At 54.6% G+C, this 27,226-nt stretch overlaps 1 protein-coding gene across 10 annotated transcripts in view; it reads right to left on the bottom strand.

Annotated features, from left to right (window-relative positions):
* Positions 1 to 1,107: 1,107 nt before the first annotated feature.
* The window catches only part of HM13 (histocompatibility minor 13), a 39,274-nt gene continuing 13,155 nt past the window's right edge, over positions 1,108 to 27,226 (bottom strand). Inside the window, exons 3-14 of one of the 10 annotated variants that reach the window (XR_004619947.1) lie at positions 26,114 to 26,196; positions 21,033 to 21,121; positions 19,200 to 19,339; positions 18,990 to 19,115; positions 17,704 to 17,761; positions 14,503 to 14,586; positions 11,243 to 11,279; positions 9,211 to 9,313; positions 4,340 to 4,425; positions 4,021 to 4,086; positions 2,416 to 2,618; positions 1,108 to 1,570 (exon numbers count right to left, since the gene is read on the bottom strand). Coding sequence is in view for 8 of the 10 variants with exons in the window: in XM_034641906.1 (XP_034497797.1) it covers positions 1,468 to 1,570; positions 2,472 to 2,618; positions 4,021 to 4,086; positions 4,340 to 4,425; positions 9,211 to 9,313; positions 11,243 to 11,279; positions 14,503 to 14,586; positions 17,704 to 17,761; positions 18,990 to 19,115; positions 19,200 to 19,339; positions 21,033 to 21,121; positions 26,114 to 26,196 (1,122 nt within the window). In the remaining 2 variants the exon portion in view is untranslated. Of the gene's footprint in view, positions 1,571 to 2,415; positions 2,619 to 2,647; positions 3,770 to 4,020; positions 4,087 to 4,161; positions 4,199 to 4,339; positions 4,426 to 9,210; positions 9,314 to 11,242; positions 11,280 to 14,502; positions 14,587 to 17,703; positions 17,762 to 18,989; positions 19,116 to 19,199; positions 19,340 to 21,032; positions 21,122 to 26,113; positions 26,197 to 27,226 lie in introns of those variants that run through there. The other 9 variants (XM_034641907.1, XM_034641906.1, XR_004619948.1 and 6 more) reach the window with 9 other exon arrangements.

Genomic DNA, 27,226 nt, shown 5'->3' on the forward strand with positions numbered 1-27,226 from the left:
TAGTTTGATTATTACACAGATACTTCCTGTTTTCTGCTCGTACTTGTCTTCTGGCCACCTCCAAACTGCCTGGAAACCAGTTATTTTTAGCCTTTGAACCTGAAGCCTGGGTAGGAGAGAGCCCTGGGTTGGGAGCTGGGGGCCTGAGTCCCAGACTGGTGGTCACCCCCTCCCTCCTGTTTCTCCACCCAGTGGCCCCACACCAGGCGGGTGGATAAGTGCTGTGCCCATGCCTCGCCTGGTCCACTGGGGATTCTCTTGCAGGCCAGGGTTGCTTGCTGTCTTCAGCAAACTTGCACTGGGCCCCATCCCTTCCCACTCCAGCCTCTCAGGGGCCCTGGGCCTTGGGCTGACTGGCCTCAATGTGGGGAACGGGTGGTTTCTAGCATCAGTATCCTGGCTTTGCATAGTCATTTTGGGAAGAAACCCAGGAATGAGCAGAATAGGAATGAGGGGGCCTTGATCTCCAGGGCAAACTAGAGTCCACATGCTCTCCAGCTGAAGCCATAAAGACCCGGTTCCTGCCAGCCTGGAAATAAAATCTAAACTCTTCCCTGGGATCCATTAGGCCCTGCCCATTTCTCTAGCTTTGCAGATACTGGTCTCCTTGCTGAATAAGGTTAGCTTTGGTATCCACCCCCCCTTATTGTCTCGCTGGCGTAGGTGGGTGATACATGGAGCACCTAACAGCCTCACTGCCCCCCAAGTGTTGGGAGGAATGTGGTGAAGAAAACTGAATGGGGAGAAGGGGGAAATGAAGGAGGGCTCATGGGCTCCCTCTGCTGGCTAAAGGCATCCCTGGAGTGCTGAGCTAGCCAGGCACTAGGTGGGCATCCAAGAGGATGGAAGGACCTGCAGGTCAGGCCTTCTCCCCGAGGTTGTGAGTTCACAGTCCCCAGAAAGGGGCTTCCAGGGAAACTTCTGAGTGGGAGGGTGAGAGCTAGTAAAGGCAATGCAGGATGCCGGGTGCAGAGAACCCCTCCAGGGGCACAGTGGCCTGCCTGAGCAATGGGATGACATTTTTTAACTGGGCTCCACACTGGGCAAGGAGTTCAAGCCCCAACCACGGGGCTTGAACTCACAACCCCGAGATCAAGAGTCGGACACTTAACCGACTGAGCCACCCAGGCGCCCCTGGGATGAATTTTTAATGTAAGGCAAAGTCAGTCCACAGTACAAAAATCTAAAAATCAGACCCACTTTTCCCACCTGGTATCTGGGAGGGTGGGGGAAACTGGGGCTTCTTTTGCCTGCAGGGGTTGGGAAAGGGCGGAGGAAGGCCAGAGAAGGGGGACGAGGGAACAGGCCATGGGAGGCCCTGCTGGAGGGATCCTGTCACCCCCACCCCTCTCCTGGAGCTGCCCAGCCTCCCGCACCCTGGGCCTCCGGCGCCCTCTGCCCGCGCAGGCCTGTGCTGGCCTGCCCCCGTCTGCCTGGCCTGGCCCTCAGAGGGTCAGGCCAGCCGTATCATTTCTCCTTCTTCTCCAGCCCCTTCGATGCCGAGGGCTCTGTTCCCTCTTTGGATCCCTCTGTCACTGCTGCTGCATCCTTAGGATTTGACTCCTCATAACTGACCAAAAAACAAAACAATAAGAACAACACCTTTAGAGGGGGAGGGCAGAACTCCCAGGCCCCGCCTCCCCACCATCCCAGGAAAATCCCTGGGCACACGAGGAACACCAGCCTGGCATTCACAGCCCAGCATCTTCCAGGACTTGGCCCCGGCCCCACAGTATGCCTTTCTCAGACAGGTTGCTGTCTTCTCTGTGCCTGGTGGTGCCAAGAGGTGGTAAAGGGCAGAGGCAGATGGAGGAGAGGATGGGCTTGGATGGATTAACTTTAAGCTTCTTGGACCTTCCACTGGAGAGTGGGGGAAAAAAATGGGGCAGCCAGGACGAGGCTATGGGAGAGGGTCTGCTTCCCAGGGCGCATGGCAGGAGTCAAAACAATTTGGCCCCAGGGGTGCAGGGAGGCAGGGGGTTGCTCTACTGGCAAGTGGCAAGGTGCCACTCTCGAAGGCTGCCACCTGGCTTAGCTCTTGCTATGGGCCCCATTTATCGAGCAACTGAGTTCACACCAAGGACAGTACCTATATCTCTTCCCCAGGTCAACTCCAGGAGGCAGGAATGTACCCACTTTGACGAACAGAGAGAGGCTCTGGAAGAGGAAAGTGATCTGCCCAGGGTTTATATGGAGGCCAGCAGTAAGAGAATCTACTCCGGATGACAAGGCTGTCGCTATCTGCTCTTTCACAGGAACCCCATACCATTGGTGAGGACAGTGACTTTCTAGAACCCTGCTCCCGGCCCTGAGCTTGGGTGCAGGGACTGCCTGGTGATTGTGGAGGTACCACTTGCTGCCTGCCCCTGGCAATGCTCCCTGCCCCGTCCACTGGAGCTGGGGTGTCTGCCCTACCTTGGGCCCCGGGGCAGTGGGGGGAAGCGGGCAGGTGGGCACCCGCCAGGCATTACATGGCGCTGGGATTCTGCGGGCGCCGGCGGCGAGGGCCAGCTAGCTTCTGCTGCATGGAGTCGGCCAGGCTGGCTGGGGAGCCCGAGACTGTGGGGAAGTGGGTGAGCCTCGGGGTGTGAGGCAGGATTTCCGCCGAGGACTCGTAGCTGTGTGAGAGACAGAGAGAGACAGAAAAGAAGAGATGGAGAGGAAAAGACGGGGTGGGGTGGGGTGGGCAGAGACTTCTCTTGCAAGGTAAAGGAGCAGAGCTGTGTCTTATTTTTACCTTCCTCTGCATTTTCAGACTCAGTGGGAAGCAGCCGGACTTACTAGGTGGATAAAAAAGATGTGCCTCACCAAAGGGACACCGTACAGCTGTGCCAGAGCAAGGTGCTCCAGACGCACAGGTGCTGCTGCAGAAACGTCTCTGAGATCTACGTCTGCGTGGACAATCCAGACGCAGAATGCTCTGCGAGTGCCTCCATCTGTGCAGGAATGTGCACGTGCACGTGTGCTGTTAGGAGCAAAGCTGTCTCTGAAGGTCTGTGTGACAGGGTCCGGGGTGCGGCTGGGGCGTGAGGGGGTTTTCCCTCTCCTGGCTATGAAATTTTGAGCCATGTGAGTGTGTGAGCTAAGTGAATAAAAAAAAGGAGAGCACTTCTCAAGGGAAAAGTAAAACAAAAGGTAAGGTGGAGAATTAGGGAGAGAGATGAAGAAAGAAAGAGACCAACCTGCTTTTTCATCTCGACCCAAGAACCTCCCGGGGGCAGGGGCAGAAAGGGGCGCCGAGTGCCCAAGTGGAAGAACATTTAGGCAAAGCAAGCACCGAGCAGGTGCCCTGGCTCTGGAGGCGCAGAGCGTGACCCACTGTGGACACAGCAGGACTGGGACTGATCGGGGGCTGGTTACCCTAAGGCAGGGGAGTGGCTGAGAATGGATGAGCCAGAGGGTGAGGGGAGGTGCTGAGTTCTGGGATCAGATAGCACCCCGGTCCCGAGATCTGCCCCAAGTTCATCCCCCAGTCTGGCCTCAGAGTCCACAGGGCTTTGCCAGCCAGGAGATATGGGCAGGCAGCTTGGGAGCCTGGGGCTTCTAGGCAAGACAGGGAGGGCAGAGGCAGGTACGGGGGAGGGGTGAGTCACAGGTTCCCCTGCAGGCAGCCAGGTGCACAGATGGCCTGGCAGGCACTCGAGGGACAACCTGGAGGCCAGGCAGGTGGAGCTGGGTGGAAGGCCCCGGAGTGGGCAGCTTCGATCACAGCTGGCAGCTATTTCTGGGTCCCTGGCAGGCGGGGTCAGTGGTGCCGGGGAGCAGATACCTGTCAGAGTCATGCAGGCCTTGGGGTATGGGTGTGGCTGGGCACAGGGTGTGGCAGCTGTGCATATGGCCACGGGGAAGGGGTATGAGTGCAAGTGAGACACTCGCCGAGGCAGAGCTATGGGTTAGAGCCACTGAGGCGGCTCAACAGGGACTGACACTTGATTTCCAATCTGGGGCACCTCCCACCACACTAGGATCCTCCCTATTACTCACATGGGAAAGCTGAGGCTGAGAAAGGGAAAGACTTGCCTGAAGTCACGCGGTGGCACAGTCAGGCTGGGAACCCAGGGCTCCTGATAGTAGGAGTGGGGCGGCCTGGGGTGGGAGGGAATTACAGCAGCCAGTCCCTTCCGAAGACCCAGAAGTCATCTGGATGTGGGGGTTGCACTCCCCTGGCTCCCAGCCTCACAGGCCAGGCACCCACGTGCTGGCAGAAAGGACAAGGGGTGGGGCAGGTGGCAGGAACAATGTTCCCCTGGAGACGTGTATAAGCAGCCCCGGCAGGCTCTGTGAGCTGCCCGCAGGTGCGCCTGTGCCTTGCAGATGTCCGCCCCCTGCCCTGCCTTACCTGAACATCTCCGTCACTTCCCCCTTGGCCAGTGCCACCAGGACAGGAAAGCCGATGCAGGCGGGGACCAGGTACAGAAGGGCAGGCTGTGAGAGAACAAGAGCTACTGACCAACTGCTGGGCAGCATACCGGCTCAGGGCCATGCCCATCACTCCAACCCCCTCCAGGGTGTGACTGATGGACAGTGACGGCCCAGGTTCCCAGAGCAAGTCAGTGGGTGCCTGGGCCTATCCCTGGGGCTCCTGACTCCCTGAGCAGGGCTGCTCCTCCCTGGGAGGGAAGGCAAGGAACCCAAAGAAAGTTAAGGGTACCCAGGAGTCTGGCGGGCAGGATCCTAATCACCTGGGACATCAGGTTCAAACAAGGAACCTCCTGGGTGGGTCCTATTCCCAGAAATTCTGCTTCCCTAGTCCAGGGATAGAAGTTTGCATCTTCAACAAACACTCCAGGAGATGCTGTTAGTTGCTAGTTACAAGACGACCTAGGCAGCCTGGCTCTAGAGCCTGGGCGGAGACTCCTGGCGAAGCTGGGTCTGGAGGGCAGGACAGCTGCGCCCACCACCCTGTGCTCAGCCTGCTGAAGAGCATTTCAGTCCATCTCTACATCCCCTACGACCATCCTCCTTGTTCACATGAGGAAGGCTGATGCTCTGGGAGGACAGGGGACAGCGCAGGCCTCAGATATCTAAATGGCCAAGTGGGGACTGGACCTCAGGCATATCGGACTCTAAAGCTATTCCTTTCCCTGCAGCATCTGAAAGCTGGACATTACTGTTCAACCCTCCATGACCTGCAATGCTCTCAGCGGCCTGAAGTCCTCATGAGATGTGACCCCGCTTCCTTCTCCAATGTTGACCTGACTTGCCCTACTCTGGCCACTATGACCTTGTTGTGGTCCTCCTTGTCACCTCTAGCCACAGGACCTCTGCACGTGCAGTTTCTGCCACTCGTGATGCTCTTCCCACCTCTGCCTAGACGCCTCCTCCTTCGGACCTTCGTTACTGGCGGGGAACCAGCCCTCCTGTTGCCTACTCTCGGCCCCTGCAGCATTCTCCGGCAATCCGGAGTGGAACATCACTCTGCCATTACAGACTTCGATCTCTCGGCTGCTAGGCTGTCAACTTCATGAGGGCAGGGTCCACGGCTGTCTTGGTCACTGCTCTATTCCTGGCATTCAGAAGAGGGCCTGGTAAATACTAAGCAAATGGCTTTTCCATGGGTGCTCACAAAGTTAAGAGGGTGTCTTGGAGACGACTGGGGTAAGGGCGAGGAGACCTCACTCCTAAGGTGAGTAAGGTCACAGAACAGGGCTCCAGAGGCTGCCGAGCCTGACATTCAGACCATTTGTTGGCACCTGCCACGCGTGGCCTGTGGACCATCCACTCATGCGTACTACCCCTGAAGCTAAAAACACAGTCTGAGTTCTACAGATGATGCTACTGAGGTTTAGACAGCGGGAAAGGACTCGCCCAAGGTCACATGAGGTGTGTAAAAGGAGCTGAGCTTCTCCCACCGTATCACGTATTTGCTATGAGTTAGGCTTGGGCAAGTCAGGCTTTAGGCCTTTTGGAGGGTGAAAGAAATGACAACAACAAAAGTCTACACCAAAACATGTGAGAGGTAGCCAAGGGGGTACGCAGAGGGGAATTTATAACGAACTCTAGGTGCGTTTATTAGAAAACAAGACTTGAAATAATCTTAGCTTTCAAGTTAAGAAGCCAGAAAAAGAGGGGTGCCTGGGTGGCTCAGTCAAACATCTGCCTTCGGCTCAGGTCCTGATCCCAGAGTCCTGGAATCAAGCCTCCCATTGGGCTCGCTGCTCAGTGGGGAGCCTGCTTCTCCCTCTGTGTGTGCTCGCTCAAATAAATAAATAAAATCTTAGGGGAAAAAAAGAAGAAAAAGAAGAAAAAAAAGCCAGGAAAAGAATAAAACACCAAAAAGTAGAAAGAAAACAATGATGACAAAAGACCAAATTGATGAAACAGAAAATGAAACAAATACAAACTTATTAGAATTTAATTTCTCAACAGGGCTTCTCATACCCACTTTACAGACGAAGACACTGAGGATCAGAAGAGGGAAAGGAATGCCCTCCTCACATGGCTGGCCAGGATGTGGCTCTAGGTGCCTCCGTCTCTAAGGTCTCTAAGTCTTCATCAAGGCCAGGCCAGGCAAAGTAGAGGGCTTCCCGCTGCGGGGGTTGGGGGGGTGGGTACAAATTTACCTCCCCTAAGGCCCGCCTTGAGAGCCAGGAGCCACTGAAGGGCTGCTGTGGGAGGTGGCAAGGCTGCTACTCTCAAGGCACCAGGGAACCTCTCCAAGGTCAGTGCTGAGGAGAGGCTGGGATGTCCAGCTCAGGACAGCAAGCTGGGCTTCAGGGCTCCTGGCTTGCCACCAGCCTTGACTCTGCTGTGTGACCCCAACTAAACTGCTTCCCTCTCTGTTACAATGAGGACACCTGATCATCTTGAAGGGCCGTTCTAGGAGGCTGCTGGACCCCTGGCTTGGAGTCTTTTTTTTTTTTTTTTTTTAAGATTTTATTTATTTATTTGACACAGAGAGAGAGAGACAGCCAGCAAGACAGGGAACACAAGCAGGGTAAGTGGGAGAGGAAGAAGCAGGCTCCTAGTGAAAGAGCCTGACATGGGGCTCGATCCCAGAACTCCAGGATCACTCCCTGAGCTGAAGGCAGACACTTAACCACTGAGCCACCCAGGCACCCCATGGAGTCGGTTTTTTTTTTTTTTAATTTTTTTTGAGAGAGAGAGAGTGAGAGTGTGCACGCGAGCACACGTGCATGGGAAGGGGCAGAAAAAGAGGGAGAGAGAGAGTCTTAAGCAGACTCCATGTTGAGCACGGAACCTGATGCAGGGCTCAATCTCACCACCCTAAGACCACGACTTGAGACAAAACCAAGAGCAGGACACTTAACTGACTGTGCCACCCAGTGCCTCTGGAGTTTCTGATAGAGGTTACATGGGTTGAAGACCACATAACCAGTGGTGACTCCCACCTAGGGAACTGCTGGCACTGGGACTGCCTGTGTCTTAGAAAGGAAGAGGGTCCTCAAGTAACAGGTTCCCCTTGTGTCCTGGATCCTCTTTCTAAGATTTCCAAGGAGATGCCCAGGTGGATGATGGGACAATGGCTGAGCTGCTGTGAGGGAGGAGCACAGGCCTGGGGCCAGGGGCCGGAAGTCCAGGGCTCCAGCTGGGGCCTAGCTCGACTTGCTGTGTGACCCAGGAAGGCTCCTTTTCCCTCTGGGCTACACTGCCCCACAGAGAGGACCACCTCTCCAGCCAGTGTGGGAGCTCCCAATGGGATCCTTGGAGTCTAGCCCAGGCAGAAGGCAAGGCTGCCACCTGGTGGCCTCTGGGGGAATGGCTCTCCATTGGAACACATTGGGGCTGGGACCCCAGAGGCCTCTAAGCTAGTCCCTCAGGCCAGGTTCACTCACTCTCGGGGACCTCCCTGTCAAGTGTCACTCTCAGCCAAAACAGCTCCCAAGGCCATCTGGAGTAGAAATGAATGAGAGGTGGTTCCTCCCTGGTTCTTGGTTTCTCCACCTATATGCTAGGGGACCCTGGACCTTTGACCTTCTGTAGAATGAGAAAATACTACTATCTACTTCGTAAGTATCATAGATGCCGTAGGGACTTAAGTGACTTAATGAGCAGAAGAATCTAGCATAGTGCCTGGCACACAGTAACTGCTCAACAAACAGCTATTGTGATGAGTTCAAAGGTGGCTTCTCTGTGGCTGGTGACCTGGGGAACCGGAAGGAGGGAGACCAGGGGAAGTGGAGGATGGAGGGGACAGTGGCAACAGCGACAGCTAATACTACCTGGGCCAGGCAAAATTCTGAGCACTCTCCTTATACTAACTCATTTCACCTTAAAAAAGCTCCAAGCTGGCTACTATTACTTATCCCAATTTTTTTTTTTAAATTAATCACTGAGGGAAATCAAGCATAACTTCAGTAATCTGCCCAGAGCCCTGCAGCGAACAGATGGAGGAGTGTGGACTTCCTCCCACCTGCGTCCCCTTAGCCTTCATTCCACCTGGCCTTTCTCACTGCCAGGGGTTCAGAGCCTGGGCTTGGATGCCACGTGACACGGGTTTGGATCATGGCTCTGCCACATGCTGGCTGTGTGGCACCTGACCTTCAGTCCCCTCAGCTGCTCATGAGGACCCTAATGAAGTCAGCAGAGCCTGGCACATTTGGGAAGTGCTTTGATTTCCAGTAGAGAGTAATCCTGTCTGCTGGCTGTCCCCTCCCAGTCTTACCCTCTTCAGGCCACAATGACATGCTCAGCCTTCATCCCACACCCTGATTCACTCTGGGGCAGCTCAGTACCCATCTTAGTGGGAGGAGGAGGCAGAGGCTGGCCTGCTTGGGGAGTCAGAGAAGGCCCCTGACACCTTATCACTCATCTGGAAAGGTAGGCACTGGGCTGAAACACCCAACACCCACTCCAACACCATTCCATCTGCCCCACTACGGAGGCTCAGAAGCCACAGCCCCTCTGTCCTAGACTCCCTGCAGTGGGGGCCATGTGACACTGATACGGCCCATGAGATGTGAGCAGCAATCTGCCGGGAGGGTTCTGGGAAAGGTTTTGTCTTCCTGATGAAGGCCACAAGCACGGCTGGTATCGTGCTCCCCCCTTGCCACTCCTGCACCTGTGCTACCTGCAACAGCTGCTGACATCCTGTGACGGCTGCAGGTGAAAGGCCAAGGGTCACAGACATGCCCACTCTGACCCTGCTGGGGAGCACCTACCTCTGGACGGCTCGTGTATGTCACAAGCCCTACGCACGGAAGTCCCTGCTGCCCGCAGTGGGAGTAATCCCGATACACGCCCACTCACCTGGGCGTGCTTGAAGATGTGCATGATGAAGATGGTGAGGCCCAGGCCGAAGATGTAGGCTGCGAAGCTGGTGTAGAAGTAGGTGTGGGTGTTCTTCTTTAAGCTTCAGGAAGGTGCGGGGCGAAAGAGGAGAAGGGTTAATCGCAGGCATGGGAGCAGCACCATCTCGTCTGAGGGGGCAGCTGGGGAAGACCCTGGAGGCTGAATGGGGTGGCTGAGAGGCTGGCACTGGGCACGCACTCTGGTACTGTCCCAGCTATAGGTCTTTGGACAAGTCGCCTTCCTTCCTTATGCCTCAGTTTATTCATCTTGGGAAAACCAGGATCCATCTGCTCAGTGGTTGTGAATATCATGTGCTGTCACCTAGAACGGTGGCTTTAAGGCTTTAGCCAGCATTCAAATCACCTAGAAACTTGCAAAAAAAAAAAACCCAACACAAAAAATAACAGACTTCCGGGTCCAATTAACCAGGGAGTCTGACTCAATAGGTCTGGGACAAAGTCCAGGAATCTGCATTTTGAGAAACCACCCAGGGAAAACTGATCTGGGGGAGTCATGGTTTGGGCAAAACTGATGCAGAAGCTGCAAAGCTGATTTACTCCTTTTCAGCGCAGCGGACGGTCAGTTCAGTGACCTGTCGCATGCTAACTAGATGCTGACTACGTGGATAAAGTGCCAGTGGCTTCCTGGAGGCGAGCCATCCGAGAGCAGCCTCAGGACTCAATCACACCGTTACAGGGCTTCCCTTTACGACCTCTGCACCATGACCTCTGGCTGTCCCTGGCACGAAGCACAGTGCCCAGCACCATCCGTGGACCAGAGGAATACTCACAGCCCCCTTTCCCCTTGCCCTGGCTGCCGCAGAGCCCGGAGCTGCGATTGCACTGGGGGCTCTGCTGCCGTGGAGCCTGGGGTGAAGCTGACTGCTGTGGGCATGCTGCACAGATTCTGGAACCAGCTCAGAAAGGCTGGCCGATCCTGCCCACCCAGGCTAGGAATGAGATTCTGCCTCTGAGGGTGCTGGCATCCAAATGTGAATCTGTGTCTCCAGCAAGCGGCCCAGGGACGCTCATGGGGTTCTCTCTGTGTCACCTCTGAACAGTCAGGAGTACAGCCGGCTGGCACAGATGTGCCTCTATTACAGACTGGCCAGGTCCTTCCCAAAGGCTGCCTGTAAGCCCATGGATGTGAGGTCTGAGTGGCACTATACAAATACCCCAGATGTGTGTGAGCGGGGGCAAGTTTCACAGGCAAACTTGATTTCAATGACACTGGTACAGTTTTTGTTACCACTGTCAATACTATTACTGCTTTTGCAATTACTGGGCAGAAGGAGATTAAGAAATTTCACAAACCATCTTGAAATTCAGTGTGCATACTGCGAACCTTCCACTGGAAAGACATCGCCACCTGCTGGCAGCACACCCAGCCGCTTTCACAGTGCAACCTCTTCTGTTGGAAGTAGTGACTCAAGTTGGCCCCCTTCCCTCTCCCTGTGCTCACTTTCCACAATGGACTGCACAAATCTGAGTGAGGGGAGCTCGGGGAGCAGCCAGAGCAGCTGGGACACAGTGACCTGAGCCTGGGCTGATAATGCACGATGACGACTGGACTGCAGCTGGGTCTCCCTGCGGCCCTGTGCTCAGCGCTCCCTCCAGGTTTTTTCTTGGTAATGCCGAGGTCAGAGCTCTTGTTTACCATGAAGTTAAGAATGAGAAACCTTAGCCCAGAAAGGTCAGATCACTTGCCAAGGTCACACAGTGAGAAAGCACTATGAGTACCACTAGGACCTTCTGGGTTTAAATCTCTTGGGAGTGTGATCTTTTTTTTTTCTTTTTGGCCACAGGGTCTTTGAACACACAACCTTCAAAGTGCAGATAAATCAGAATTGCACCAGCTACGCAGGTGGCGAGTGGGGTGGCAGGTCACCTCCTCTGGGCTCCTGAAAGCCACCGAGGAACCCCTGGGGTACCCCGCCCAGGAAGTCCCCTCACTCACGGAGCTTGAGGGCTAGAGTTTCCAAGCGGCTTACCTAATGTCAAACCGTAGCAGCAAGGCAATGAAGATCCCTGTGGGCAGAGAGCCAGGGTTAGACGGTGGCAGGGAAGCTGGCACCTCAGGAAGGCTTGGGGATGGAGTCCCCTGCCCGGGCCAGGGAGGAGCAGGCACTGAACTAACACGCAGATGGGTCCCCAAGCTGGTGTTCTCAGTCGTGGAGCAGTCACTGGGGCCAGCACTGCCACGTGCCAGCAGAAAGCCCATCTCTCTACCGTCAGGCCTCCTTAGAACAATAAGAAGGTCCCAGGAGTCTGCTTTGGTCTGGGACCACGCTGACCTGGCACCTCACAGTACCATACTGTGTCACACTGGGCCCATCCACCCAAGTGTTTATTGAGGCCTTCTAAGTACCAGGCAACAGGAAGCAAAATCACCACACCCACAGAGCTCAACCAAGGCGACAGGAGGTAGACATGCTGATCAAACAGGAACAAAATTCAATACAAGATCCCAACTGTGAAAGGGTGCTTTCTGTGTCATGGGAAGATATATCCGGGGACATGCCAGGCTGGAGGGAGTGGAAGGGAAGAAAAAGAAGGGCTTCTGTGAGGAAGTGACACCTGCCAGGGAGAGAGAACAGTACATGCAAAGGTCCTGAGGGAAGAAGGGCTGTGGTGTGGCATGGGTCAAGGAGCCAGGAAGGCTGCAGCCCAGAGGAGGAGACACGGGGGAGGGACGGCCACGCAGGGCCGTGGGGCACAAGGAGGAACTGGGTCTCTACCGTAAGGGAACACACAGCAGAATTCCAAGCAGGGGAACAACCTAAACAGATTCGGAAATCAACCCGTGTGGCAACTGTTTGGTTGGCGCGAGAGGCAGGAGCAGGCAGACCATCGGGAGGCTCTGCGGGAGCAGGAGAGGGTGATTAACCCCGTCCACCCACCGCACTCCTCCTGGCACTGCAAATCCCAGCCCAGACACGCCAGAAGCCTAAGACTCCCCGAGACCCAGCCAGCCAGGCCGGCCTCTGTATGTTGCTCACATACCACAACCATCGGTGACTGTCTCCCTTACTGGGCTCTGGGCTCAGACAGGGCAAGGGCTGAATTGCATTGAGCTGATCAGAAGCACTGGCTGGCAGTGTAGGACTAATTTTATTATTTATTTATTTATTTTTAAAGATTCCATCCTTAAGCAATCTCTACACCCAGTGTGGAGCTCGAACCTATGACCCAGAGATCAAGAGTCATACGCTCCACTGACTGAGCCAGCCAGGCGCCTCCACATACGACTGATTCTAAACTGGGAAATGAGGGGCGCCTGGGTGGTGCAGTCGTTAAGCGTCTGCCTTCGGCTCAGGGTGTGATCCTGGAGTCCTGGGATCAAGCCCCACATCAGGCTCCTCTGTTAGGAGCCTGCTTCTTCCTCTCCCACTCCCCCTGCTTGTGTTCCCTCTCTCGCTGGCTGTCTGTCAAATAAATAAATAAAATCTTTAAAAAAACCCAAAAAACTGGGAAATGAGTTAGTCCTCCCTGAAGACCTTGAGATTGTGTGTGAGTAGGGAGTGGGTGGGTGGAGAGAGAAGACAAAAGCTGCCTTTCTGGAAACAAAGCTGGGAACTCAGCATCCCCCTGGCGGCCGAATTCTACGACTGTTCTACTCATCCAGGGGTCAGAGCGCTTTCACCGCAAGTCATGCATCTGGTCTTCAAAACAATGGTCTGCAGCAGCCTATTCTTTGAAGAGTATCACTGGGGCACTGCGAGGGTGCAATCGACTTTCAGCTACTGAAATTGCTTAAAGACTTAGATACGTAGGTACATGCAGGGGTGTCCTGTGCATGCCCCAAGTCCAGAACTATGACCACCAAGGATACTGGGGAAGTCTGTGGTGTGCTGGGGCAGCCCATGCCCTGCACAGTCAGCTGGCTGCTTTCCAGGCTCAGTTTCTTCTCTCTGATGGAGCTGCGTCTCCCGGCCTCACAGCACTGCAAGTTATGGAAAGTCTTGGGTTCAAGACCATACTTCCATGGGCCCAGGAACCTGAGCAAGTCTCTTTGAGCCTCAGTGAACTCATCTGCAAAATGGAAATACCCTTTACCTCACTGGGCTGCTAGGAGCGCAAAGAGACAATGCAGGAGAAGCAGCCAGCTTGGCGGCGGGCACCCAGCAGAGTCTGACCCATGCGGCTGTGGTCATCACCATCCTATTACTATCATTGCTGTTACGGGCCATTCCTGCAGATGGACAACGCGGGCTGGGGCCCAGCCTTAGCCCTTATCAGTGCGTGAAGTTGTGAAAGTCCCTTTACTTCTGAGCCTCAGTTTCCTCGCTGGTAAAAGAGAAAACCTCTCTCCTTCACTGCCAAACAAAATCAAAGTGTCGCAATGGAAGTGCCTGTACCATCTCAGATATTAGAACTGCCATCATTTCTTAGAGTGAAAAATAGGTTGGCTTTTCATTTGTTCCACACTTTCTTCTTTTAAGCAAGCACCAGGGGCGCTCTGATCCTTGGACTCGGAGCCTCTGGACTACAGGAACAAGTGTGCCCTTTGGCTACCTGTCAGCAGGTCCGGATCTGCAGATACACACATCCGGGCTCAGCCCCTGCAGCGACCTACAGAGCAGCAGCTCGGCTCTGCCCTGAGGCTTCGGACTGGTAGTTTAGGCTGCTGGTGCCCCAAGGCCGGGCAAGGCTGCAGGCGCCCAGGGCTGTGTGCCCGGAGCCCAGGTGCGCTGACTCACAGCCACATGTAGTCGGTTCCGAGGTCCGCTCACGTGGACCAGCAAGCGCGTGCCACACATCCCTTTGCCAGAGTACAGGAGCGCACGCTCATGGTGCGCCCCCCCCCCCCCCCCCCGNCACACAGGCGTGTTCTTGCTGGGACCGGGAGAGGAGGACCAAGGGGACTTCGGCAGTTCGGGCAGACCAGTACTACTCGTACACGCTGGCAAGGGGCGGGTGCGCGTGAGAAGCCTCCGGGGATGCGCTCGTCACAGAACGCATTTCAGTCTGTCACAGACACCTAACTTTTCCTGTTCTTGAGTAATGTCTGTTCAGTTAGACCCGAAGCTCCGTGAGGACGGTTGTGCTCACTGCTGTTCCCCCGCTGCCCGGCTCAAGGCCTGGCACGTGACTGCTGCTTGACCCTGGGCTGACCCAGGGCTGGGTGTCCAGAATCGCCTGGCCTCTCCCTTCCCCGTTCCCAGTGGCGAGGCTGCGTCACATACTCGTCCCCTGCTTTCTCTCAGGCCCCTCCACCACTTGTACCTCGACCCCACCCCGGCCTGCTCACCAGGAATGACGATATCTCCGAGTCCCAGCATGGCAAAGTTGTCTGCTTCGAGGCCCTTCTCCAGCAGGTCCTGGGGAAACACCACTGTGGGGGGAGGCAGGGATGCGAGGAATTGGTGAGAAGCTGGTTCAGACTGCCTCCCAGCCCCCCATCTCTGTTGCATGAAACTCACACACCTGCATTTAAAGGGGGGGGTGGGGAGGTGGTGACAGGTTGAAGGGCAAAGTCTCCATCTGGAACCACAGCGGGTTAAAGGGGAAGAATCTAGGACCATCTAGATCAAAGTTGCCTGCCTTTACTGAGCCACAACTCACACAGCACACCATCGGTGTTCTTTGGTAGCCATGGAACCCTCTGGTGAAGTGGGATCGACCCCAAAGCCACATGGATGAAAGAGACCAAAGAGCCCACGCAGTGCTGACATCTAATAGGCTTTCCGTCTCACGACGGCAAGGGTGGGGACAGGTGGTGGTCCTTGCTCTGCAGCAGGGGGAGCCTGGGCTGGAGGCCCTTCCTGGATGTGCGGAAGGAGAAAAAGCCACACTCCTACAAACTCCTTACTCAGAAATCATGCTGACCCACTCGTTTAGATAAACACAGATGGAGAGAAATGCTTCCTCTGTGTCCAGTTATGGCAAGAAGGGGCTGTAACTGGATCTCATTCATAGCGCCTATTTTTCTTTTTAGTATTTTATTTGAGAGAGAGAGAGCGAGAGAGCACAAGTGGGGATGGGGGTGGGGGGAGAGGGGCAGAGGGAGAGGGAAAAACAGGCTCCCTGGGATTAGGACCTGAGCCGACGGTAGACGCCTAACCGAATGAGCCACCCAGGCGTCCCTCCATACCACTGTGTAAGCAGAGAGCAGTTAGGTGAGGGCTTCAGGGCGAGACTGCATGGGTCTGAATCTTGGCTCTGGTCTGTGACTTTGCACAGGTTACTTAGCTGCTCTGCGCCTTAGCTTTCTCACCTGTGACAGGGTATAACAGAACTGACCCCACAGAGTTGTGGTGAGAATCAGATGATTTGCACACATTGTTAACCGTCACCCCATGCCTTCTTTACTAACCCGGTTCTGACTTCGGGTGGGGCAGCCTTCCCAGGGGATGGATCAAGTGGCACAAGGCTGGGGCAATCTGGACAACCCTGGTCCCTGAATTCCCCACTTCCCTTCCAGCTAGGGGCGGCCATGTGGCCCGGCTCTGGCCAACGCTATGTAAGGAGAGGTACACTGGGGGTTCTAGGTGAGCTTGTGCCTCCCTAATGAGCGCACAGATGCCCCCCCCCCAACCTACTTCTTCCCCCCCTGAAAGCAGTCACAGTGATTCACAGATCTCCGCATTCCATCTTCCCAATCCTGGTACCATTCAATTCTGAGAGGCAGAGGTGAAAACTAGGGCCCAGAGAGGTGAATGGTCTCTTGCCTAGGCGGCCCAACCAGCTAGTGTTGGATCTGACACACCAGTCCAGGCAGCCCAACTTACCCACTCTGCCATCCTGCTTGAGCTCTACGGCTAGCAGTGGAGGGCAATGGGCCTTCTCCCCATGCCAGAACCCATGACAGTGTCACTGCCCTCTTCAGAGCCTTCCAATGGCTCATTCACTGCCCACTGGGCAGTCCAGGCTTCCTGGCATGATACTCTTGGCTTCCCAAATCTGGCCTCTTTTCTGCTGCTCCCCTAAACTCAGCCATGTTCCCTCCCTGATTCTCTGTTCCCAGGGCCCTCCGTGTATTTCCCTGCCTCTGCCCTTTGCTGAAGCTCTGCTCTCTCTTCCAAAGGCCCACCCTGCCCCTGCTTCCTTGGTAAACACGTGATCATCCTTCATGACAGCTTTCCTGGCACCCTGGCTGGCTTCCTCTATCATGGCACATGGGGAGGAGCTGCTGTTCTGGCTGGCCCAGCATCTCTTCTCCTGCCGCAGAACTGCCTTGCTTTACACCCTTAGTTCTGGGGGGCTGCCAATTCAAACACTCTGCTCCCAGGCACTGGGGAAGGCAGCAACCCAGGCCTATCCGTTGTGATCCTTGCCTCCCCAGCAGGAGGGCCTGGCTCACAGGCCCACTGGTTTATTCAGACCAAAGCTGGTAGAAGCTTGTTTCCCTCAGGGTCCCTGAACTGAGACCATAGCACCTGGGAGCAGTGTGTAGCCACGAACGTCTGTCCAGCTCATGGGGGCCTGTCTGCAGCAGCGGAGAGCAAGACTTTGCGGAGAACAGTTATTTCCTGCTTCTCGGAGGCCGGCCTCCCCCTGGCTGCTCAGCGCCAGTGGTGCTCACTTCCCAAGACCAAGGCCTTCCCAACAGGACTCCCCCTTCTTCCTTGCTATCAGCCCGACTCATTCCATCCTCTTCTTTGGTACTCATGATCCCAAAACGGGGCTCTTCAGTGGTCTGAGCCTTAAACTCAAAGCTAATCAGGCTTTTCCACCCCCACTGCCGATGACCAGTTTGGATTTGGGCCTGTGGGGGGAACCTCCCTCTCTAATGAGAGAGACACAAAGTTCCCTCTCTCTGCCTCTGGACATGGCTGGGTGAAGAGTCAGTACTAAGAGCTGTGGCAGCCAGCTTGGGACCACGAGGTAATGAGCTGAAGGGACAGGCGGATATGCTGAAGATGGTGGGGTGGACACTGAAGCCAGCCAGCTCTTGGTGACCGCACTGGGGGACGCTCAGGAACGCACTGCTGAGGCGCTCTGCCATGGGCCCGCTACAGAGACGGCAACACTTCTGCGTTGCTTACTGATGCCTAGATGCCTGTCGCTGGATTTTCTCCTCTTTATCAACAACGGGTGGCTACCCGGAAGAACAAAACCTGAGCCATGTGAGGGGGGTGGGACAGATCATGCCAGCTAAAGCGCCCAGTGAGAGGCTTCGGGCCTCAGTGTGGACTCTCCTTTCCTGGAGAGCCCCCACGTGCCCCGCTGCAGGCTGTGTTAGACACCCCCTCTGTGCTTGCTCCCCTCTGGCTCATCCCATATCACACTACACTGGGGCCAAGCGGCAGGACGTCAGGGCCTGGGCAGAGGGCGGCTGCGTGTGAACACAGCCGATGAATCAAAGAGGGAAGGAAACCAGGCTGGAGACACGGGACAGCCTCGAGGAGGAAGAGCCAAGGGAGAGGTACCGACCAAAACAGGGACCACGAGGGGGAAGGACCACGAGGTGGAAGTAGAGGGGCTCCCCACGGTGGATGTGGTCACTTACATTTTATTGGTGCCTCAAAGGACTTGGCCACCGTCACCATCACGTTGGTGCCAAATACCTAGGAGGAGAAGACAGGAGTCTGGAGGGAGGTGAGGGCCAGGTGGGAAAGGAACACTGTCCTAGGAACTCTTTTTTTTTTCTTAAAGACTTATTTAAAGGAGAGAGAGCGCATGTGGGGATGGGCAGACGGAGAGAGACAAACTCCAGGAGACTCCTGTCCGAGCTTGGAGCCTGATAACAGGGCTCGACCTCAAGGCCCTCAGATCATGACCTGAGCTGAAACCAAGAGTCAGTTGCTTAACTGACCCAGCCACCCCAGTGCCCCCGTCCTAGGGACTCCTGATGCAATGTTGCCTGACATCCACAGGGAGGGGCAGGGAGTGAGGAGCTGTTCCAGAGCAGATGGAAGCTGAGATTAGGTGGCTACTGATATTGGTCATAGGAACACCGCATGGGGCTCCTGGTTCTGGGCAATAAGCAGGGCTATTTGAAGGAGCTGGAAAAGGGCCTCTGACGGCCCAGGCCAGGTCTCCTGTTTGTTCAGGGCTCTGCCCACCCCTAAGAGATAAAGTCCTCCAGCACCACCCACTAAAGGGTCTTGGAAAGAGGCTGCCTGAGGCCAGAAAAAGGTGCCTAAGTCAGGCTGACCTTGAGCCCTCAGCATGCCTGTGGGGAGTGGGCATAGCAAGCCCCTCAGCCCAGGGCTGGTGTGTGCCAGAGCGTGCTGCCAACGGCAGCCTCTGTCCTCAGACTAGTGCCCTGGCTGCGCCCATTCATCAGCATTAACCACCCATGCCTGAATTTCTCTGAGTCTCAACTTGCTTGCTAGGAAGACACAGAAAAGGAATAGTTCTGCCAGGCCACCAGGAAGAAGTGAGGATGGCTGGAAGGCCTGGGGCACAGGGTGGGCTCTCAGCCACCTGGGGAATCTGTTCTCTCATTCGTTTCACAGATGAGGGCAAGTGGGCCTAGAGAGGACCTGCTCTGGGGTCTTGACTTCCAGGCTGAGGCAGCTGCCTTCCATCAGATGACTGCTGCAAGACAGAGACGGAGGAGGCAAGGCCCACCCCAGCTCCCCACCTTAAAAAAAATAGATTATTTATTTAATTTATTTGAGAGGAAGAGAGAGCACAGAGGGAGAAGCAGACTCCCCGCTGAGCAAGGAGCCTGATGCAGGGCTGGATCCCAGGACCCTGAGATCATGACTCGAGCTGAAGGCAGACGCTTCACCAACTGAGCCACCCAGGCACCTGGCAAGGGGCCCTTTGCGTCCTAGCCCGACTCACCCAGAAGACATCGTAGATGAAGAGTCCACCCAGCAGGATGCAGCCGGTGCTAACGTTGTTCAGGTGCAGGAGCTCCACCCCGTTAAGGGAGAAGGCCAGGCCAAAGAGATTGTTGGCAATCCAGTGCTGGGGAAAGGTGGGAGTGAGATGGGCTGTCTGCCTACCCTGCTCCCGCGTCCCCTCATGCTGCCCCAGGCCCTGGCTCCTTACCTTCCTCAGCAGGTACCAGACGCCAACGATGCTGCTCAGGCCCAGGCATACCAGGTCCTTGGCGTCAAACTCATAATTGATGATCTCTGGGCAGAGAGGCCGGGTAAGTCCACTCCCCGGGGCGGGGCTGCCCCTCCCACCTGTCAGCCCCTGGACGGAGGAGGGCATGGCTGTGGGCACTGTCAGAGCCTCCCCAGCACCCGCCCCCCCACCGACTTCCTACAGGAGGGACTGGAGGCCCAGAGAGAACACAGGCCTGGCGCAGGGTCAGTGGGAGGTGGTCTGTGGTGTTGGAAGCACAGACTCTGCATTTGTAGCTGGGTGACCTTGGGGGAGGCAGTTCCCTCTCTGAGCTTCAGTCTCCTCCTGTGTATAAAGGGGACTGCAGCACCTCCCCGATAGGGCTGCTCTGGGGAGCAAGTGAGATGGGCCTCACAGAGCACTCAGCACAGTGCCTAGCACACAGTGGGTGCCCCATCAATGGCAGCTGCTACTGAGCCCAGGTCTTTAGCTAGGCCCCGGTCCATTCAGGAGTCTTCCTACTTTGCCATCAAGGGAAATCAAGAAGATTGCTGTAACCCTACATCACCAGCAAAGGAGGAAGAGGAAGACGGTAAGAGCTGGAGGCCTGGAGAAAAAGCAGGAAGGAGTCCCTGCGTGCTCCTGTAGGGGGCCCTGTGGTAGACATTCCTCTTATAGCCATTCTCCATCACTTCCAAGTTTCCTAGTGAGGAAGCCCAGGAAGGTGGTGGGGCTTGCCCAGGGTTACAGAGCGCAGCCATTTCTTTCAGATTCCAGAGTGGAATGGACCGCGGGTTGGCCCCAATTTTTGTTCTCTCCTCTGTGGTAACAGCACCCTGGGAATTTTTTTTGGTTTTAATTCAAGTTAGTTAACATAGAGTGTAGTATTGGTTTCAGGAAGCACCTTGGTGATTTTTAACTGGACGTGAAGCCAGTCAGCTCACGGCCACATCTTCTGGCTTGCGCTGTAGCTAAATGGGCCTGTGACATGGTGATGGTACACCATCCTGGGCCTAAGGGCCACCCGCGTGTGACGGAGCACAAGACAGATGGAGCCTTGGCTCTCAAAGATTCTGTGGTGCAAGCTTAGCACTTTTTTTCCTTTTTTCCTTTTTTAAATTCAACAATCACCTCTTGGGCACAGACGCACTCGAAATGCAAAAAGGAATGACTTAAAGTCACCACTCTTTAGGAATAAGGCAGGATGTGGCAGGCGCCCATAAGAGAGAGAGTGACGTTCACAAGCTCAGCCTTTTATGCAAGAAATACTTTCCATTTGGTCAAGCCACTGCCAATACTGTTACAGCACTAGAACTCATGTTTGAAAAAACCCCCAAAGCCCAAGCATTTCCCAAGGTCCCAGAGTTTTCTTTTCTTTTTTTTTTTTTTTAAATCAAAGAACCCCCTTTCCAAGTCTTAGGTGGGAGAGCCATCACATTAAAAACAGGTATAACACAAGGAGCTACGCCAGCCACCGTTAGCGGGTGCTCCCTACCACGAGCCAGGCTGTGTGCTGAGTGCTCCCCTCATCACGGACTCCCATCCTAACAACATATCTATGAGGAAGGTACTAGATGGATCATTTTCATTCTACAGATGAAATAAAAACGAAAACACCCAAGGCTCGGAGGAGTAAAGGCATTCACCCAGAGTCCCCCGTGTAGGCAGTGGCAGAGCGGGGTGGGAAGCCAGGCAATGTAATTGCAGAGCCCACCTTTTCCATCCCTTGCTTTGTTGAAGAGCCCCGATATTGGAGACAAAGGGGAAGGAGGTGAGAGATCCCCAAGGCAAGGGAAAGTGGGCAGCACTGACCTTCCTTGTTCTCCCCAGAGCCCTGCGTGAAGAGCAGCTGGTACTGTCGATTTGGAAAGTTGGCTGGAAAAAACTTATTCATGAAGGGGCTGGAAGGAAAGACAAAGCAGGTTGGCAAACAGGACCTCCACGGGTAATTGCAGCCCCAACCCATCCCAGAAGCACCCATTTACAGCTCTTTCCTCCTGGCACCCTCACAGCTGCCCTGATGGGGAGGACTTATCAGCCCTATTTCGCAGATGGAAACAGAGAGAGTAAGTGACTGCCCAGGGGTGACTCCCCATCTCAGCTGAGACTCAAACACAGGTCTCTGGAATCCTAGTGCTTCCACACTGCCTCTCGGTTATCATCCAAGAAACACAAAACAGGGCCAGACGTCCACGTAAGATGCAGTTTTAGAACAGGAATGGATGCCAAAGCCTGGTCCGTGCACTGTCTCTATGAGAGTCCATCGTCAAGAATGCGTATTCCTCGACTCTCTTCTAGACTTACCAAGTCAGATGACCTGATGGTTACTGCCTACCCCCCACGCCATGACTTGTCAGGCCTGAGATTTTTTATAAACTCAGCTGGACTCAATCAGCTAGAAGAATCACAGCCCTAAGGTGCAGGTGGGAGGTGACCCTCTCATTCCTCCATTCCACGAGGCCTCTGTTGCTCAGGATGGGCTTAGCCTCATCTCTGGAAAAATGGTCTCTGATTACCCAGCATACTCTATGCCTTGGCCAGGCAGGGAACAGAAACTTTCTTTTCTGGATCATCTTCAGAAAAAGATTAGCAAATCAGGGCCTCCTGGCCCAGCCTGGCCCTGGGGCAGCTCAGCCCAGAAGCCACACCAGTGGTGTGGCTTTGGGCGAGTCACTTTAGTGGCTCATCTCCTCAGCTGTATATGGGGATAACAATACCACCTGTCTCAAATGGCTGCTGTGAAGATAGGCGAGAAGGGAGGGGAGAGGCTTAGCCCAACTCTGGACCCACAACTGGGTGGGGTGTAAGAACTCTGGGCTTCCATCAGCGTTGGCACTTGTCCAGAGGCTGAGCTCAAAAGCATCTGGCAACAGCAGATCAGACTGACAATGACTGATGAGGTGGGCAAATCCAGAATGGTGCTCCCAACTGGTAGGTAAACGGAGGCAGGCCAAGAGCTACCCTGGGCACAGCAGTAAAGGCAGGGAAAGGGAGCTCCCTTTCTAAGACCCTGGGGGTTGGAGAAAGGAGATGTGGAGTTAAGAACTATTTCAGGGCCTCTTTCCCCACTTGTCAAACAGCTTCCCCGTCTGCAGGGCTGTGGCACGAAGGAGAGCTTTGTGAACAGAAGTGCAGCAGACACGAGGATGGAGCCGGGATGGGGCTTCCACAGAAGGGCTCTGAAGCAGTGGGGGGCAGAAGCTGGGGCAGATGAGGCTAGAAGCTACTTTCAGCTCAGTTTGCTGAATCCCTTTTGGGAGAGCCCGAAGCCAGAGCGTGTGGGCAGAGGCAGAGAAAGGCCCGAGGAGTTAAGCCCTTCACTGCAGGCTGGCCTCTTCCTCGGGAGATTGATGCTTAGCTTCTGAACCAGCAGAGCAGTGACTCGGGGCACGGACTCTGGAGCCAGACTTTCTGGATTCAAATCCTGACTCTACCACTGATAAGCTGCGTGATCTTGGGAAAGTGACTTAACTGTTCTGTGCCACTGTTTCCTCTGGAACACTACAGTAATATCTTCCTCTTAGTTATTAAGAGGATGAAATGAATGCTTGGCAGCCTGTAAGCTTAACTGCCACTTTGACTTGAGGTAAGAAGTCTCCAGACTGATGACCTGGTTACCCCGAGCAACGAAGAGCTGCTGGATAACACAGGGCAAGAGTCAAGCAAGCTGGCTGGTGAGCCTGAACTTGAGAGTAGGGGTCCTGTCTCACCACCTTCACCCCACCCACGCAGGCCTGGTGCCTGGGAGGCAGCCAGTAAGCGCTTGCTGACCGCTCTGAATGCAGACTTCTGCAGCAGGCAGAGATACTTTCCGGCCCTCAATGGCTCCCATAAAACCTAAAGGTCACTGCTTCCTGCTGGGAAACCACATTCTGGTGCCCTTCTCCCCTGGGAGGGGAAAGCAAGGGTTGATAAAACTGACCTTTTCTTCCTGGGGTGGCAGATTTTCGCCTTACGGGCCCTTTTCCCTCTAAAGGTCAGCTGGATGGGGTGTGAGCTCAGAGATGATAAAAATAAGCTGAGGTTCCCTTGGCAGGATGGGTTCTGGCATGGGCTTGGAAGTCTTGGTGGCTGCACAAGGTGGAGGCAGGCGGCAGGCTGGGGGGCGGCGGCGGCAGGGATGGAAGGGTCCACAAGAATCCCCACTTGGGGCTGACGTGGCTAGGGGCCGGGCTCTTCCGGCCCTTCAGCAGCTCTGTCCCCCTAGTCCTCTGGGGACTGCAGGACTGCTGGGCGGGGCACCCTCTACAATCTGTTTCCCCTTCTCTCTCAACAAACTGGGAAGAACATGGGCCGTGAAGTCAGACAGACCTGGGCTCAAAACCCCCTCTGCCCCTACCAGCTGTGAATCCTAGCGTCACACGACCCCTCAGAGCCTCACCTTCCCCGAATCCCACCTTCAGACCCTCTGGTTTGGATCCTGATGGAGGTCTGACTCCAAGTTTGTGGCTATAAACAGCTCATGGAAATCCTAACTAAACTGTAGCCTTTCTTTGAGAAAGTATTTCAGAAAACTCAAATTTGACTGAAGGAGAAAAATAAATTTAATTTTTGGCTCAGCTTTCTAAATAACATGATTAAATTACCATGATTAAATTACGCCTTCCTCCCTTTTTGCTAAAATTATGTGCATCTGATTCAGTTCTTTTCCATGTAAAGTTTTCAAAGCCATTTCTCTCATCCCTCCCATTTTTGGTCCATGAGAAATTTTTCACAGGACAGCTCTGATGCTGTGTAGTGAGTGCCCCTTCTGCCCATGGTCATCCGTTGTGTTTATGAGGTCTGATTTTCCCAGGTCAAATACTGTGCTCTAAATTTTATCAAGAAAATGATTCTTCTGTTAAGTTTTAGTTGCTAATATATTTCGCCATGTGCCATTTCAGTTGATTTTGTTCTATTTCTGTCAATAATTTTTACCAGTTTAAATTATGAATTAGTTAAAAAACAGAGACAAAATACATCGGGTTCTCTGAGGTGGCGCTTGGGCCATGGGGAGGCCTGGAAATCTCAAGCCTCTCACAGATCCAGGGGTGGGATGGACAAGAATTGGGGGGGGGATTGTAATCTGCATAGGGAAGGAGGGGTCCCAGTGCCTGGAAGCGACTACCCCCATCCCACCCCACCCCACCTCACCCCAGATCCATCAGATAGAGAGGTCTGTCCTTTGAGGCTGGGTCTGCCACCATCTTGCTAGGTCCGAGTCACTCAGGTCGATTCTCCGGGCCTTCATTTTTTAGGATAGGGGGCTGGACTAAAATTCTTTTAAGATGGCCAGGACAAGATTTTATGGGTAAAGGGCAGGTAGAGTTGAAGACAACACTGAACTCAGTCCCAGCTGTGGGACCTTGGACCAGAAGTACGACACAGTGCGCTTGGCGCTGTGCTCCGGCCATGCTATAGCTGTGGCTCACCAGATCCTTCCATGCCCCAGTGAGGAGGTGCTCATAGTGTCTCCGTTTTACAGAACTGATGCTCAGAGGGCTTGAGAAGCTTACACAAATTAAAGAGCTGGCAGAGCCAGGCCTTGGTCCCAGGGCCAGCTGTCTCTTGAACCCACGCTCGAGTACCACGCGGTCCTGCCAGCGTGCCTAGAGCAACAAGGCCAAACTCATCTGGCTTTCGATGTCTCCTGTGAGCAGGCCCGGCGCTTCGTCTCTGGCTTTCGCTCTGACTACTGCAGAAAGATCCCGACTGCGCCTTCACTGCACACAGACCTTCTAAGCTCCTGGCTTCCCCCTCTCCTTCGCGCCTCTTCCAGGTTTGCCACCCTTCAAAGCTGACTTTAAGCTGTGTTCCTTCCTTCTGGGAACCTCCCTGGTCTGCTGGCCACCTCATGGTCAGCGGTTTTCAACCTGACACTGTACCACCTCAAGCGGCCAGATGGAAACACCGTGGACACTTTTGCAGTCACAAGCTGGGGGGGACTGGGGACACAACTCCCATTTAGTAAGCAGGGCTAGGGAATGCCAGATGTTTATAACGCATGGAGAACTGGCCTGTCCACGGCGCTAACAGCAACACCCCGAGGGTCCCCGGCTGCAGTCCTTTATCCCCACTGAACACACACAAGCATGTGGCCGTCCCAGCAGGGTGGCAGTGGGAAGATCGCTCTGGGGCCACTTAGACCTGGATTTGAATCTTGGCTCTGCTGCTTATCCATTGTGCGATCCTAGCAAATTTCTTAATCTCTTTGAGCTTCAGTGTGCAAAGTTAACAGGATTAAAAGCAAAAGCTAACCTCCTGAAGTTACCTGGCAGGTTAGCACAGGAAGTAATAGTAACAATGACAGTTAACAGTTATTAGACACATTAGGTGCCAGATACCGGGCTAAAAGCTTTCCCCCATGACCCACGAGGAAGGTTTGATTATTTTCCTCCACGTTCGGCTGAGGAAATTGAGGCCAGAGATATTAAGTGACTTGCCCTAAGTCACAGGGCTATTAAGTAGCAGAGTCTGGATTCAAATTCAGGTCATCAAATTCCAGAGGCTGCATGCCTAACTTCTCACTATACTCACTGCCTCGCTCTCATTAGGAAATAAGCTCACGCACGAGAAGCCGGGCTGAGAGCTTGGTGCCCAGCAGCCTACGACACCTGGCAGGTGGCACTGGTACTCCCCATCTCTCACCGCGACAAACAACTTTCCCAACAACCGTGGTGGGGGGAACACCCACTGGATACGCTTATCAGTCCTTGTGAGGAAACTGCGTCCCACAGAGGCTGCGGTTCTTGTCCTAGGTTGTCCACGGTGTACCACAGGGGGAAGATGCCCTCGGGTTTTACAGCCAGGATTCAAACCTGGCTCTGAATGACGCCAAAGGTCATGTTCTCATCCAGGACCCTGTACTGGCTCCTGAGAAAGCTGCTTCAAATGTTGCAGAGATGCCTTCTGACCTGATGGTGTGGGACAGGGCCAGGATCCCCAGCACGAAGAAATACATGGACAGCAAGAGGTTGATGTACTCCTGGGAGAATATCTGAGGCAGAAATAAAAAAAAAGAAACAGGAAGTCAGGGTTGCCAGTGACTATGAGGAAACCAGAGTCCCCGCTTCTCTTCTGGAGGTTGGTCTCACCCCTCTGGAGCTAGGGAACGGTGGCAGGAAGACTCTCAGACAGCGCTAGGGGCCTTCTAGCTTCTGTGGCTACAGAAGAAAACGGAGGGACCTCAGGCCCCCGGAAGCGCACCCAAAGCAGTCTGTGTATTTGTGCCCGGTGGCTCCACCATCTGCAGACAGGCAATATGGCGTCTCTGCTCAGAGGCCCGGCATGGAATCATGGGGGAGGACAGTCCTGAGTGTGGCGTCCCAAGGGAGCCATCTGAACCCATCTGAACCTCAGGATGCACTCTTCCAAGGTTCCTTCTCCCTGCTCAAAAATCTAGGGAGCCCATTACACCAAGGCCCGAAGCATGCTACGTATAAGCCGATTGTGCCCTGCCCCATCGTCCACACGACATTCTTCTGGAGGACTCTTCCCATGGTGATGGCTGGAAGCTCTAACAGCAGGCCCTGTCTTCTGCTTCTCGGTCTTGCTGTCAAGTGAAACTGGGAAATGTTCTCTCTCGAGGTACTCTAAAGCCACCTGTCACTGCTGTGAATTCTGGACTCTGGGGAAGGCCCCGTCATCTCCCTCTGCATTCACCCTCTCCTGAGTTTGCTTTCCGGTGGGTCTCCGGCTGGGAGGGAACCACGTGCTGTGGTATGGGGCACAGGGCACTCTCAAGGAGGCTGTTACAGAATCTCTTTAAACGCCTGTCTGCCCACGTTGCTCTCACAAGCTCAAGGTCCACACCCTCACGTGGTGTGCAACCTTCTCAGCTGTGGCTCACAACACGTTGGTCGTCCTTCGACATGCTGGGGCCACACTGGCCTTTCTGCAGGGCCGTGTCTGTGTCACAGCCCCGCCACAGGCAGCCGGCCTGTGCACACGCTCTTCTGCTGCCCGGGACATTCTCCTTTCCTCAGCTAGGCTGCCCTTCTTTCTTCACCTCTCAGCTCGGAGCAGCT

Source organism: Ailuropoda melanoleuca, chromosome 13 (assembly GCF_002007445.2).
Source record: "Ailuropoda melanoleuca isolate Jingjing chromosome 13, ASM200744v2, whole genome shotgun sequence".
Classification (NCBI taxonomy): domain Eukaryota; kingdom Metazoa; phylum Chordata; class Mammalia; order Carnivora; family Ursidae; genus Ailuropoda; species Ailuropoda melanoleuca.